This window comes from Gymnoscopelus microlampas, assembly GCF_963454915.1.
Source record: "Gymnoscopelus microlampas genome assembly, chromosome: 5".
Classification (NCBI taxonomy): Eukaryota; Metazoa; Chordata; class Actinopteri; order Myctophiformes; family Myctophidae; genus Gymnoscopelus; species Gymnoscopelus microlampas.
The window spans coordinates 45,374,860-45,390,730 of NC_139942.1; the positions used below are offsets into that span (position 1 = coordinate 45,374,860).

Consider the following 15,871-nt stretch of genomic DNA (forward strand, 5'->3'; position numbering starts at 1 on the left):
TGTATGTATTATAGAATGCATCAGATCCATTTTTAATTCATTATTTAAATAAATACAATAGCTGCTTATATAACTCCCGGTTTGAAGAAAAACAGCCTTGGGAAGAATTGTGTAACCAGGCTTTTCATCCCTGTTTTTAGCACATTAAACGGCATTAATATTCATAGGCTAAGGAAGCTTATATATATATATATATATATATATATATATATATGTACGTACACACACACACACACACACACACACACACACACACACACACTCATTACTGTATATACAGTAATGAGTAGTAAGGATCCATGCATCTTCATGTCAAGAGAGAGAGAGAGAGAGAGAGAGAGGGAGAGGGAGAGAGAGAGAGAGAGAGAGAGAGAGAGAGAGAGAGAGAGAGAGAGAGAGAGAGAGAGAGAGAGAGAGACACTCATTGGTGAGTTGAACATGGATGGATATTGTATTGCTAATCAGTTCCAGTTGCAGTCTCGCTGCTGAGCCTCTCTCTTTCCTCGACACAGAACACCCGTCGTCGTCTTAGGTTATGTAAGTCTCTGATGGTGCCACCACCACCACCGGTGCTGACGGTGGCAGAACACAAGGTCTAAAAATGCCCGCTTAATACCCTCTCCTGAGCCTCGGCAGTGGAAAGAGGGGGGATGGGGGGTGAGGACAAGGCATCATCGCCACCGCCGTGACTCTGGGAACAGTGGACAACATGATGAAATCCAGAGGCCTTTTTTATCTCGTCGGGCAGAGAAGTGTGACGACCCAAAAATATATGGCGATGCCTCTTCTTACACTGACAGCAAACGGCCTGTGTGCAACAATCAAGTCCAAAAGGTCATTGTCATACTATTTTGATCACATGAGTTTTACCCATTTGACTATGCTAGCACCTCCTGGTACTCCAACACCTCAGTGTCACTGAAGACTAAGCTTCAAACCTCCCAAAACAAACTGATTTGGCTACTCCTCGGATTGGGGCCCATGACCCACCTTTCTCCCACCCATTTTGCCAGCCTAGGCTGGCTCGGGGTGGAAGACAGGGTTAAACAACTAAAAATGGGACTGGCCTTCAAAATTGTAAACGGAAATTTGCCCGATATGCCCCCTATTCCCGCATATCTGAGTAAATACCTCCAAAAGGTTAGTGACACCCACAGTCACAATACCAGAGGGAGCGTTAACAACAATTTGGTACCACCCACCCATAAAACAAACATGGGCAAATTCTCCTTCTACAGCACTGCCACCCAGGATTGGAATGGGCTAACCCCATCCCTCAAAAAATGCAGTTCGCTGGGCTCATTTAAAAGAGCCTTAAAAAATGACCTTTCAGGAGGCCAAAAGAGGAGGTAGTACCATTTTCCCATTAGACAGCCGACCCCCCCCCCCCCCCCCCCTGTTCTTGTACATATCTTTCCCCCCCCCTTTTTTTATTTTTTTGTTGTACATAGTATTATACGTATGTATATATGTATGTATATATATATATATATATATATATATGTATAGATATATATATAGATATATATATATTCTTGCTGTTGTATTTTTATTTTCTTTGTGTAATGATATTCGAACTGTGATGCCACTATATATGTCTATGAATTGAATACCAAGGCCCTCATTGGAAACAAGTCCGCAAGGACTTTTATGAACGGACCTGTTAGACAAAGTATGTTAAATGTAAATGTGATGTTTTACATTTTTTTTTGCCTAATAAAATATTCAATCAATTCAATCAGCCAAAGCTAAATCATTTAACCCATCAAGGCTTGAGGCCAATTCCAAAAATGCCTTGTAAATCAGTAGTTCTGACACTTTCAAGATTGACGTGCTGTGAGCTTGTATATCTGCTATTTTTGAATAGCCAATGCACAAATGTAAAACGAAACAGACGCTTTTCCGGTTTTCATTGGTTATGGCAGGTTTAAAGCCGCAATCCATAACTTTGTGAATAATACAACCAATGTGTATGTGCAGAGTGTGTTAAAACAATATAACTAAAACATCTTGCGGTGGTTGGAGGTGGTCTCCCATGCTTTTCTATTGATTTAGATCCTGTGGTTGGGTTATAAGGACCACTACTAGTTGACAAGAGGTACTGCGTGAAACTCAAATGGAAACTAGAAAAGTGTGCTCGTCAGAGCACAGGTCTCCGCAAGGCCGGGTTGCCTACCCACGGCCCTTTGGAAGCCAGTCTTGGCATGGGGTCTGACTCATACATCTTGATCACATGACACTAGTGTGTTTTGACGAAACACATATGGCAGATAATGTAATCTGGCACAGATAAATTGCGAATCCAGGGGGGCAGGGTGTCCCCAGTGTCATGGCTGGCTCAAATCCATGACAAATAAGGGAAGGAACATCAGGTGTAAAATCAATAACGAATGTTTATTAAAGAATTAACCTAACATAATCAATTACGATATAAATGGATGGCATAACTGAAACGATGAAGGATACTGTGAGGTGTCCCGCCCCTCTAGACCAGGGGTGCGTTCGGAAATTGCGCACCGGAGCGCACTCGCCTATTAGTTTGTATTGGCCAGTGCGCTCAGTGCTGTATTTCCGAACGCACCCCAGATATCAGACGCACTAGGGAAGCCTAGTAAATCAATGGTGTATGAATGTGTATACAATCGATGTGTGGAACATGGTTTAGTGCGGGTGTGTGGATGGAAAGCCGAGCCTATAAGAAAAAGAACATGGAGCACTGAGGGGAGAGTGCTGGCAGGTCTGTCGTCTCTGAGTCTCTCTTAAGAGTCTTGAGCTGAGCTTGTAGGCTCTGGAGGCACCGGGCCCAGGTGTCCTCCATGAGCCATCAAGCCTGATTACAGACCTGCTCACCTAGGAATAAGCAGAGTTAGGCAACCCAACTGACACACACACCCACTGTAGCCTAGAGTGGGACATCACACCAGCTAAATTAGCTATTCGCAAGGGCGACACGTTGTGAGAAAAAAATAACGTAGTGAGGTCCGTTTTACTAAGTCTAAGTGGTTAAACTGAAGTGATCGATGAATTCCAAATATTATCAAAGTATCCTGCTGTGGCACCCCTGGACTTGTGTCACGGCACCCTAGGGTGCCACGGCCCGTGGTGGAAAAAGTACTCAAATGTTTTGCTTAAGTAAAAGTATCAATACTGCAATGTAGAAGTACTCCGTTACAAGTAAAAGTCCGGAATTCAAAATGTACTTGAGTAAAAGTACAAAAGTATTGGTATCAAAGGGTACTTAAAGTACCAAAAGTAAAAGCCTGGAAGGCATAGACATATAAAGGTAGACGCCTCCTCTGGCTCTGAAGCGCCTGTATGGCGGATGCACTTCTGCTTCCGGGGGGGCAGCTGGAAATTTCCACGTGCGTCACAGAAGGGGGCGTCTATCCATGGGTTTGTCTGCATGGGCGATTTCTCCGAAGACTTGGTCCGCACGGTCGAACGGCCGAAGACCTTGTCCTTCTCGGTGTCACGGTCCGCTCCTCGGGCCGTGTACTTTGACTTTATAATTTAGACCTTGAATGACCTTATTTGGTCGTGGACACTTTTGGCCAGTTAGGCCGACTTTATTATTTAGACCTTGAATATGCCCTTATATGGTCGTGGACACTTTAGGCCGCTTAGGCCTAAAGTGCATATTGTATGTTCTGAATATTGTATGTTTCTGCATACTGCATGTTCTATTGTATTGTACTGTATCTGTCATTCTGTTGCTGCCTTTTGCATTGGTGTTCTGTGCTTTTACTTTGTAGTATTGTTTCCTGTCTACCTTGTTTACTGTTTCCTATCTTGTCTCTCTTACCCTTGATTAGTTATGTTCTCCACCTGTGTCCTGTTGTGCCCCAGCCAATCACAGTGTTGATTGTAGTTTGAGTTCACCTGCGTCCTGTTACTCCCCTGTCTATTTAAACCCTGTGTTGGCATTTTGTTCTTGTTGGTCCGTAGACCTGTGTCACGTGAGTTTATGTTTAGTGCTTGATGCCTACTGTTCTATATCCCTGCTTTTGGAAACCTCAGTTTATTTAATAAATCCTTTGATTTGAATACTTCTGCCTACCTCGTCTGCTTTTGGGCCCTACCTGCTACTCATTCCTGACACTCGGGGGTTTCCCCTGAAGACGGCTGATGAAGACGGCTCAAAGTAGGAACCTCTTTAGGGCTGTCACGATTATGACATTTTACTTGACGATTAATTGTCACTCAAATAATTGCGATTAACTTGGCCGAATTAATTAATTATTGCGTCGTACACTGAACATTGTAACATTACTAATAAAAATGTGTCTGTCTTCGTAAACAAAAGGTGCACGGGTCAGATATGACAAATAACTTGCATAACTCAATAACTTTATACTTTAAAAAAAAGTGGAAATAGCAGTCTGCTATTTCCACTATTTTTGAAAACGTAAACATGGAACATGGAAATGATTATGTCTATTATCCGAAAAAGTATTTGCGATTATCTGAAATACTTGCGATCCAGGTGATTATGTAATAATTGTGACATACCAAATTTTTCCTTTTCCTTTGCTGAATGCTACTGCTGGTGCTGCAGTTTGTGTTGTATGATGTTCCTGTCTGATGCTGTTCGTGTCATGTGCTGATGTGGTTCAAGATGTACAGTAGCTCTGTTGCTGTCCTGTTTGTGCCCGGTGTGGCAGTGATACACGTTCAGTGACTGTTGGTTTGTGGCTCTGGAATTGAAAGCTGATGTGTTCCAAAAATGTGTTTTGCAAAATTAGACCTGCTGGTGGCGCTATAACAGGCCAATGTTAAAATAGTGTGAGTGTGTGTGCAAAATTTGACTGCAATCGGACGCTGCATTCGTGATTTGCGGCACTTTGTTCAAAACAAGCCACTACTGCAAACTTTATGTGAATCTTAGCCAATCAGGATGGAATATGAAAATCAAACAGTCCGTCTTGATCACTTGACTATAGAAATCATGTGTACCGATTTGCGTGGAATTTTGATAAAATGGGAAGGAGTAATGTAAAAAAATGTTTTACATAAGTCGGCTTCCTGGTGGCGCTATAAAAGGCAGACGTGAAAAATGCAGGGCAAAGGTTTTTCCTTGGCCTCTAGAGAGTGCGCATACAAAGTTTTACTCAGATCGGTGCAGTTATAGGTAAAAACATGAATCGGCCTGTTATAGCGCCACCATGAGGCTGATTTAAAAATGTTCAAGTGGCATTTCTTCCTCGGCATAGCAGGAATGTGCATGTGAAATTTCACGGAAATTGCATGCTGTGTTCATGATTTGAGGCATTTTGTTCAAAACAGAGCACAAAACTTTGGAAGCCATTTTTAGCCAATCAGGATGGAATATGAAAAATCTGAAAGACCCGTTTTGTTAAATGACTAGAGATACTGTGTAGCGATTTGCGTGATGTTTGGACAAAATCTGTAGGTGTACTGTCAAAAATTTGTTTTGCAAAAAACGGCCTCCTGGTGGCGCTATAACAGGCCCATGTGAAATATTTGGGGCAGAGGTTCTGAATTGGCATCCAGGGAGTGTGTGTGCACAGCTTCGCTGCGATCAAGCCAACAGTGCCGGAGATTAGCTGTACACAGACAGAATGATCACGCGGACGAACGGACGGACACACGGACGGACAGGACGGACGGACAGGGTGCAAACGCCACGTTTGCCACGGAGACAATAACTCACATTCCCAAAATGTGTGTTCTCTCTGTTATAGCTCAACAGTAAAACAGTTTGTGACCTGGGATCGACTCCCATGTAGGACATGAAAGTTACGGATTGTTGCTTTAAATTTTTGATTCACAATTCCTGTCTTGAGACCCCTGACCGGTTGTGTTAGTACAATATGTAATTAATTGCATTCTCATAAATTAGCCCCCGATCAAATGGCTAGGATGAAAACGAGCTATAGTATAAAGCATGGGTCCTATTGGGCCTGGAATTGACAACTGCTGAACCGTATAAAGCAACGATACTCAACCTGTGGGCTGGGGCCCGATGATGGGCTGTGAGGGTATTGCAAGTGGGCCCCCAAATAATTGTTAAAACATTATGATTCTAATGGTAATATAACATGAATATTTTTTTTAAAAAGTATAAAAAAACATATCTCATTTTTCCCCTTTAAAACCTTGAAAATGTTCTTTTTTCTTTCTTTAAAAAAAACTATCCCACAATTTTGCAACCTAATTTTTTTCTAAAATGTTTTCATAATGATACCGATATAGGACCTTATGAAGAAGACTAATAGTATGTTAGTTCTATTGAGCCGGAACACAAGCGATTGATTGGTCATTCAAATAAACACTGCTCTGAAAATGCAGGTGGTCCACCCATGGCCCGCCAACTCTTTTGAGATTTTCCAGTGTGGACCCTCTTCCAGACAAGGTTGTGAACCGCTGGTATTATAAATATGCACAGTAAAAAAAAGTGCATACCGAGGTCACCACTTATACATTCAGGTCACTCCACCAAAATGTGCTGTGCATAAGGACGGAGACATTTCATATTCCCACACCTACACTCATTCAGTAAGTAGGCCATGTAGCAGAATTATGATGCCCGTTTTACCGCCGTGGCTGCAGCATGTTGATGTCGACCGCTGTCTTGTACCTGCACTTAAGGTGAAGACATACTGCCCCGATGCAGTTGTATGTCAACCTGTAGGGCATAATAATCTGTATCTAGGGGTACGAGATTTACTGTATGCGACGTGTTGGGGAATACAGATTTCATTGGGCTATCACCGTAGTCGTTTCTGTCTCTCACATACACGCGCACACACACACGCACACGCACACGCACGCACACACGTGCACCCACGCGCGCGCATGTAAGTGCTCTCGTACACACCCATGCGCGTGTGCATGCACACACTCGCAAGCACACTCGCACATGTACGCGCTCGCACACACACACACACACACACACACACATGCACATGCACATGCACATGCACATGCACATGCACACGCACACGCACACATCTCTTCCTCTGGATTGCCATCCCAGTCTCGCAGTGAGCCACTCCCACGCAAACGGAAAATTCAACAAAGTCGATTTCAGCACTAATGATGATGCAACTTGCAGAGGGGACCTAACATTTCTTATGGATTATTAGAACATGGTTATGGCTCATTGTCATAACTTACATTCTATAGTACTGTATGTGTGCCACATTTCGCAATAACTGCACCAAAGGCTTCAGTGGCTTTGCTTTTTCCGTCTAACTATCAATTGAGTCTTTTATCATAACTGTGTTTGACATCCAGGGTTCCCATACTTCTCCATGCCAAAAACCCACAAATAACCATATGACTGAAAATAGTGAAGATAGCTTAGTGAGCTTGTAGATCGCCTATTTTCACTATTTTTGGAAGCGGGGGGAAAAAAAGACAATATTGACATGCCCAAAATAGGGACACCATTTTGAAAGTGGTTAAACTGGCACAATAATCTTTTGAATTGTTTTTTTTTTAAATTAACAACAAATATTGTATTATCATTATTATTATTATCCCTTCCAATTGGCCCATTTGGCACCTCCTGGCGGTCCCCCTGGGGGCCACACCCCACACTTTGAACACCTGCGCTGTAGATAGAACACAGACTTGTTATGACTGGGGAGACTTGGCAACGTCATTGAAAGATCCTTGAGGGTTCACTTGTGGTTCTTTCAGGTAGTTACCATATCATGATGCAGTCATACTGTCTAAAGACAAGTATAGGCTAGCTAGACGTCTTGTATATTTGGCTCACAGTGTTTGCTGTCTGAAACCAAGGCAGAAATGCCAGCCTATAATAATACTGGATAAACAACATCCACTCCTTCACCGGTCAACTTAAAAGGTCAGTTTACTTCCCACCTTATGAATGAAATTTTGAAAGCTAGACCCCCTCCCCCCCCATCCCCAAAAAAAAGTTGTCACCCAAAGAACCCAGCCAAGACATGACTCACTGTCAGGAAAAGAGCCCTGTCTGTTCTTTTTTCCCCTTCTTCTTTTTTTGACAGTGACATTTAATGGGAGGCACTTACAGTGGGCTCTCTAACACAATTAGGTGTTTCGCTTCCATCACCATCGCTGGGAAAATTAATCTCCCCAATGAAATTGGTCTCTCAGCGCTCAATATGTCACCCAGTTGGAAGGGACTTCATTTCTATTCAGTGACCCTCTGTGAATTAGCCCATTAAAACCGGGAAAGCATGTTTAGATTTTTAGCTATATATATAGCATCATATGTTTTCCAGAAAACTCTTAGGATTTAGAACAGTGGTTCTCAAAAATAGCAGATGTCCATGTTTGCAGCGTGGCGCGCTGTGAGCTTGTATATCTGCTATTTTTGAACATTTTTGAAAAATATCGAAAATCTCTTCTGGGGCTTCCTAGCACAAAACATTTTCAGATGGGGGGTCCGCGGCGACACACACACACACACACACACACACACACACACACACACACACACACACACACACACACACACACACACACACACACACACACACACACACACACACACACACACACACAAAAATGTGGGGGTCCTTGACACAAAAAAGTTTGAGAACTACCGATTTTAGAATGCATGTGTAGAATTGGCCTCGGGTCATAACGGGTTAAAGCTCATTTCCTGAACACGCTGCCTCGTAGACACTCCCCCCAGCGGGACGCGGGGCTTTAGGCAGTATATATACCAGCTCAGCAAACCTTCCTCGCTCCCCGTTTGATTCCAGGATTAGAGCTAATGACGGTTTTCAGCCGGACTAGCCCTGTGTGACAGCCATGCAATCTCCCCCCCTTTCTCTTTCCTCGGTGAATTTACATAAAGCTGATGGGATTCTGAAGTCCGTACAGAGGGCTGAGTGTAATGATCAGAGGGGAAGGTTACACCACATTCAGAGACATATCCTGGGTCATCTATCTGGGTGATTGTCTATTGAGCATTGTGCCGGTCACTGTAATTGCGGCTATGAGTGCGCTAAAGCCCCGATTTATGCTCCGCCGTACAGCGGTGTCGTAGGTCGGATATTTTCTGTGCACGAGGTCGTCTTACGCCGACGTATAAAGCAGGCTTAAGGATTGAAGATTTTCAACTTGCCGAAGCCTATTATTCAGGGTATTAAATTACCTTTTCTGTACGCAGGCCTGCAGTGCCCATGGTGAATTCTGAAAGTCACCAGATACTTTCAGCATTTGACCCAGTGTGCACAGGACCAGACTCTTGCACACGTGCATTATTCGGGAAAATAAATTAAAGTCTCTGTGAAAATGAGTACGGTAAAAAATGACTTAATCACATATTCTCCGAATGCTTACGTCTATCATTCACCTAAATGTCAGAACTGAAATCGTCATGTAAATATGAAAATAATACATAGATATCAGAGGCATACTGCGAACAAGAAGTGTCCCACTCCACCGTTCGCGGTGTCATAATCTTTTTCTTATTTTTGCCGTCAAAATATTAAATCAGGTGTCTTGGCGCACGCACGCACACGCACACGCACACACACACACACACACACACACACACATACACATACACATACACATACACATACACATACACACACTCACACAGGTAAATGCGTGCCAGTGTGACTAACGGCCGCCATGGATTAAAATGGAACATAAGCATGAATGCTACCTTCTTAGTCAGAACTTCAGAAGACATCTCACTGTCTCTTTGGATGCTCTGTGACTCATTTGAATGCTCTCTGATTCGCTGGTGAATATGGTGCTAATCTTTCATTCCGTTTATGGATTGCACTTTTAGTAAACATGGTACATAACAATACAGCCTGATGGCCTGGATCTGGGCTGGTATGTACCTGCTACAGTATGTATCTGCCTGGGTACAGGCAGGTTGCTGCTACAGTCACAGGTTGACTTGTCTCTTTATATCATTATTAGCTGCAGCAAACATGTGTAATTTCTTTTTCACTTGCCAGCCTCTGCCTCTAGAGATCTTATTAGATTTTCTCTCAAAGTCTGTGCACCCCCTTTGTGCTTTTTGGCCCATGTTTGTAATTATCTAGTTAACTTTTTCCTTTCCCTCGTTCTCTCATCACCGATCCAACATCTTCTCTGTGTGTGTAATAAATGTTATGTGGGTGGGACTCCCGGACCGGTCCACAGTAGCCTGCGTGATTGGGCCACTGGGAATTGTAATCAGATGAGAGACAAGGCAGTGGGCCAATCATGTAATCTCTCTCTGCTCTGTGGGCTGGTGCTATGCAAGGATGGCCAGTTCAGATGACTGACAAAGCAATGTCTGCCAATTACATGATATCAGCTCCTCTGCGGGACGGTAGTTAGCCAAAGACGGGGGGGGGGGGGGGGGGGGGGGGTATAAATATAAAAAAATAATAATAGTGTCGGCCCACCGTGCACATGCCCAAATGCCCAATGGTCAGTCTACCCCTGATATATATATCAACAATGGTCAGTCCGCCCCTGATAGATCTCAACTTACGTTGAACCTCCAAGTCCTCTTCCAAGTACGTTTTTCCATTACGTCAAGTTACTTGCGGTAAAATACAAGATTTATACTTGGCTGGCTAGCATTACAGTATCATTCCCTTGCTTTGTCTGTCATGTGAGTCCAAAGAAAAACATATTAAACACAAAATCACTTTAAGATTAGCGAGTTTATGAACGGAATATATTCCATTTTCTTCTTCCTCTCTGAAATGATGATCCAGGGAGCGGTGGAGCAGCCTGTTGGCAGCTGACTGAGACAAAGCAGAGAAACAATGGAAGGAATATCTCTCACCTTCTGCAGTCTGAATTCAGATGCAATGTCCTCTGGGAGACCAGAGATTAGTGAATGAAAAGGAAGAGAGAATGACTGTGTTGAAATTCTCTGTTTGCAGGTTTTAAAGTGAGATTAATTCCATAAGGTGTAGTTAAAAAAAAAAAGTCTATACAAGCAATATAGCTCTGATTTTAAAATTTCAGATTATTCATAAATAAATGAAATAAAAACGGAAGATTGTGATAATCCCATTTGTGAGGCGAAACTACAAACTTAGTTTTTTTTTTTTTTTACAAGATTAAAACTTCAAAACATAATGATTTGTTACCAGCCAAGCAACTTATATTTCAGTAGAAATGCAAACATTATTTACTAGCCTCCATGTTATCATCCTGTCCTCGGTGTACAAACTCAATACATACATGTAGTGTTTTGTCTAAAGTGCCACAGTTTAGTTGGGTGAAAGCTGTTCAACAACGAGACAAAGACATGTTGGTTAGTTTTTTTTTTCCTTTGGTGGAACTGTATTGTTTTTAAGTGTGTATGTAAACATATTCTTTGACAGCGGCTCTCGACGGAAGAGAACCATGTGTCACAAAAGCAGAAAAAATGTCAAATCAAACAAAAGTCCTCAACTCATAAGCATAGTAGTCCACATCTATAGCCCAGGTTTGGCGGAAATAGAAAACAAGTAATACATATTTTTTTGTTGTTGTTTTCGCGTAGTCATGAAAATATCTGTTTTGTACAAAAATTAAATACAGTTACAGTATGTTACATCTTTTTTTCTTTTTTTCTTCTTGATCCGTACAGGTGAGCATGTCAAGCATGACTACGAAGCCTCCAACTGAACAAAATAAAGAAACATACTAGAAAGGTACTTTAGGTACTCAAGTGCCTAGATAATAAGAACACGTGTGCAGCATTTGGCAAAACAATAAACACTCTTTAGCGAACTTAAATCACCAGAGTCACCGACGCACAGGTAAAAAGAGTGTGAGAGGAAAGGAGGGGCTGAGGAAGGCTTTTAGGGAAGGAAAGAAGGGGAGAGAAAGGGAAGGGACAGTAAGGGAGGACATTTTAAAATGTCGTCGCCCCACTTTTTTGTTTCATCTTCTTTGTCTTCTTCTTAATGATGGCAGAAGATGTCAGAAATCATGTGTTTTAAGTTTTTGTACAATTTCAACGTGTCTACTCAGAGGAATATGGGGTAACTCTTAACTCGGCTCGAGTCGCCGCTTTAAATGAACATTAATTCAAGCACTTTGCCACTTGCCACAGTCATAAGGCGACGGCTCCGCCATTTTTGTCAGTGTTAAGATTTTTAAGCCAGCAGTGAATTCACAAAGGTTTGCGTTCAGTCTCTCTCATAAATCCATCTCCCTTCAGTATACGTATACCACATCAGTACACAACATATTGCACTTAAAACTCCAATCCCCCGCAGTCGTGGCCTTGGGTATATGAAAAAAAAAAAAAAAATCTCTTTCTTTCTGTTTGCCCGGCACAACGTCCTCTCATAACATCCCCTTGTCCCTCGTGTCTCGTGATTGAGAACTCATTCTCAACTTGTGCAGTCCCAAGGTTCTTTGTTATTTTTTTGTTGATGCTTTTTTTGTGTGTTTTGTTTTTTTGGTTGACCTGTCTGTGGAGGTGTTTCTTCTTTCTCTCTAATAAGGTCCTCCTGCTGCTTCACCAGAGGGAAACGACCGACAGAGGGAGCATCACTGGAAGGAGAGCGAGGAGCAGGAGGAGGAGGAGAGTGCGCCTGGGGCCCGCGGGAGGCAGCGGCGGATGATGGAGGGAGGCCTGTCCGGACGGCTGGTCGTCACACTCCCCGGGGCCCTGGCAGCGTGCCCGCTCGCACAGGACCCCCGTGAAGCCCGCGGAACAGAGGCACCTCTGATGGTGGTGGCAGGAGCCGCCGTTCTGACAGCGCAGGAGCGCATCGTCGCACACGCGGGCTGTGAAGAGCGAAGGTAGGGGGGAGGGGCAGAGGGGGCGAAGGAGAGGGAGGGGAAGGGTGGATTAATAGATCACTCCAACGATAGGGAGACAGGAGAACATCAACCAACACACACACACACGGTTTCACAGGGGTTGTACATGCTGCCTGATCTTGCTTGTCCCTGTTCACTCCTGCATTTGCACACTCAAAGAAAAAAAAAGGGGGGGGAAAAAACACTTCAGGTGACACCCTAGGAAGGGTGTGACCGACGACTTTTGTGGGGCGAGAAGCACGCACGCTGTGTGAGTACTGGGAAAGGCAGCCCTGTGGCCTTTTTTTTCTCGCAAAAAGCGGGCCTCGAGTGCTTCATGAGTGATTGTTTATGACAGTGACCACAGAAAGACCTTGCAGGGGTATTTTTAGGACCGCTTCAGGGACCTCAACAAAGAAGAAAAAAAAAGAAAGAAAAAAAAGATAATCCCCCGGGAAAACAAAAGAACAAATACAAGCACACAAGTCTAGCAAAGCAAAAAGGCACAAAAAAATAATAATAACAGTAATGAGCAAAACGGGAGGGGCACGTGTTGCATTGTGCCGTCTAGATTGATGCTGTCCCTCTGTGAGAGAACAGAATAGATTTTCAACCTCCCGGTGGCACAGTGGTGCTCATAGAAATGGGCACAGGAGGATGCGGCGTGTGGACCGCGGCATCCTGTTGTTTGCTAACCCTCCTACTGTATACCTGCTGCCTCATTCCGCCGCGGCTAGCGTTTGATATTCAAATAGGCTAGCGACGCGTAGGCGACTTGTCGACTGCCCATAATTTACCTTACTAATGGTAGCTAACAGTCATTGCTTGAGTGGAGAGGGTTTTGAGAGGGTTTTTGACCCTTTGAACGCTTTGCTTCAGGCTAATATCTATTGCATTATGGTAGAGTGCTGTAAAGCACACACAAAAAAATCCCTAATACATACAGTAAGAGTCTGGAGAAAAAGGCACAAATGTGTGTAGTCATTGTGGAAGAGTGCTGTACAGTATAAGCACACAGACATTCCCTAATAAATAAATTAAAGGCACAAATGTATGTAGTCTCATGCAGTGTTCAGAACATGTGAGACATGTCAAATGTTTCAGACAGTCTACATATTCCCAAAAGGAAACGCATGCATTTAATTCGGTCAGACCAGAAGCAGGGATACTAACACCTATCCCCAGCGGTCATAAAAATGTATGACCACAGGGAGGATATCAAACGCAGAGGCGTCCCTTGATCCCCCCCAAGAAAATCCAACCCTGAAATGTATGTACAGTATTGTAGGATATATTTGTACTTGGTCTTATGTTGTACTTCTCTTAAGTGGTGGAAGAAGTAGCTATAGTCACATTTTGTACTTAAGTAAAAGTAGCCATACCACAATGTAGAAATCCTACCGTTTGTGTTACAAGTAAAAGTCCGGTATTCAAAGTTTCTCTGACTAAAAGTACAAAAGTATTGGCATCAAAAAGTACTAAAAGTAAAAGTAAGCGTTATGCACAATGTCCCATTTCACAAGTTTCCAAATGTATGATAAATCCTTTCAAAATAGCAGATCTACAAATCACTTTGTTTTGATATGGACTTGATATGGATTGAGACTGCGACCTACAAAAGGCTTGCAGATGTGCTATTTTTAAATAGCCAAGGTATAGGGCTGAAGTGGTTAATGTATGTTTTACAAAGTAACTAGTAGCTAAAGTTATTGTAGTGGAGTAAAAGTACAACATTTGCCTGTGAGATGTAGTGGAGTAGAAGTAAAAAGTAATGAAAATTGGAAATACTCAAGTACAGTACTTGAGTAAATGTACTTAGTTACAGTACATTCCACCACTGCTTCTATTACTGTATATTACATATATATATATATATATATATATATATATATATATATATATATATATATATATATATATATATATATATATATATATATATACATTATGTATTACAGAGATGTTTGCTGAGGACAAAGATAGTATTATTGTGTATTGACTGCTTTCTCCATAGGTTAATATCCTGGTCTGAAGCCAGTAAAGAATGAACTGCTGCTCCTGTGGCGATGCACTGCAGACTGCTCCTTGCTTTGTTTTGATATGGACTTATTAAGACCGCGTAAGCTCATATTCACATTTCCAGACAAAAGGCTTGTGACTCAATTATTCTAGGAAGCCTCTCTGCTTGCGGAGGTGAAATCCAGGAAGAGGTAATATTTGCCAAGAGATTTCGGTATAATTGGATATCCGTTCCTGCATAAATAGTAATCACATTTTTGGGTTTTCTGTAATGTAGGCTCATGCATCAGAATACACTCGACAAATAATCATTGCTTATGCCCGGACTGATTAAAAAGGCATTGTGTTTGCCTTAAACTCCAGCCTCCAACCAAACTCCAACAGGTGCACACATACACTACTGTACACATGCATGTAGTCCAACAAAATATAGGCCTGTAGTCCAATAAAATATAGGCCTGTACTGTGCATGCGCAGTATAAATATACATCTGAATACTTGTATTATTAATCTGTTTGAGGATGTCTTATTATACACACAACATAAGCATGCGCGCACACGCACGCACTAGGGCATTCACGAATAGTGATTTTTAGGTTGACTTATTCAACCTATAAGTATTCGAATATTCGATTAATCGATATACTTTTTTTTTCAGGCTCACATACAGTATGAAATGATTTGACAACAATCAACCATGAGTGGATTAGGAAAACTACCAACACCAGAGCTCACAGCTGCGTGTCTGCTGTAGAAAAGCCACTGAAAAAAAAATATATATATTTTTTTCTTTTTTTGAATAATCGACATTGATGTACAGTGGTCGAATAGTGGTTTGATAGTCGAATATTCTAATATTCGATTATTCTGTTAATGTCCTAGCACGCACGCACGCACGCACGCACGGATGCGACATCCCCTCTAAAACGCCCTTCAGCATTGTATGGGAAAACCATACAATATTAGAAATTTTGCATGGGTTTAGTACTGCCCATTGTGCCGTGAAGAAGAACTTCTCAGTGGACCGCGCTTTGAGCTTCTGCCGTCTAATCTGCAAGTTAACTTTGCTGCCAGTGTCCAGGAGATTATCCACGGGCGTCATTGTCCTCCAGAAGACCTCCAGGGCCAT

General features: G+C 42.5%; 1 protein-coding gene across 1 annotated transcript in view; it reads right to left on the reverse strand.

Moving 5' to 3' along the window:
- Positions 1-457: 457 nt before the first annotated feature.
- LOC311045131 (netrin-G1-like) overlaps positions 458-15,871 on the reverse strand; it is a gene marked incomplete at both ends in the record, with an annotated part of 109,373 nt that continues 93,959 nt past the window's right edge. Inside the window, 2 exons of the mRNA XM_084056941.1 lie at positions 458-572; positions 12,441-12,708. Of these exons, the coding sequence (XP_083913067.1) occupies positions 458-572; positions 12,441-12,708 (383 nt within the window). The remainder of the gene's footprint in view (positions 573-12,440; positions 12,709-15,871) is intronic.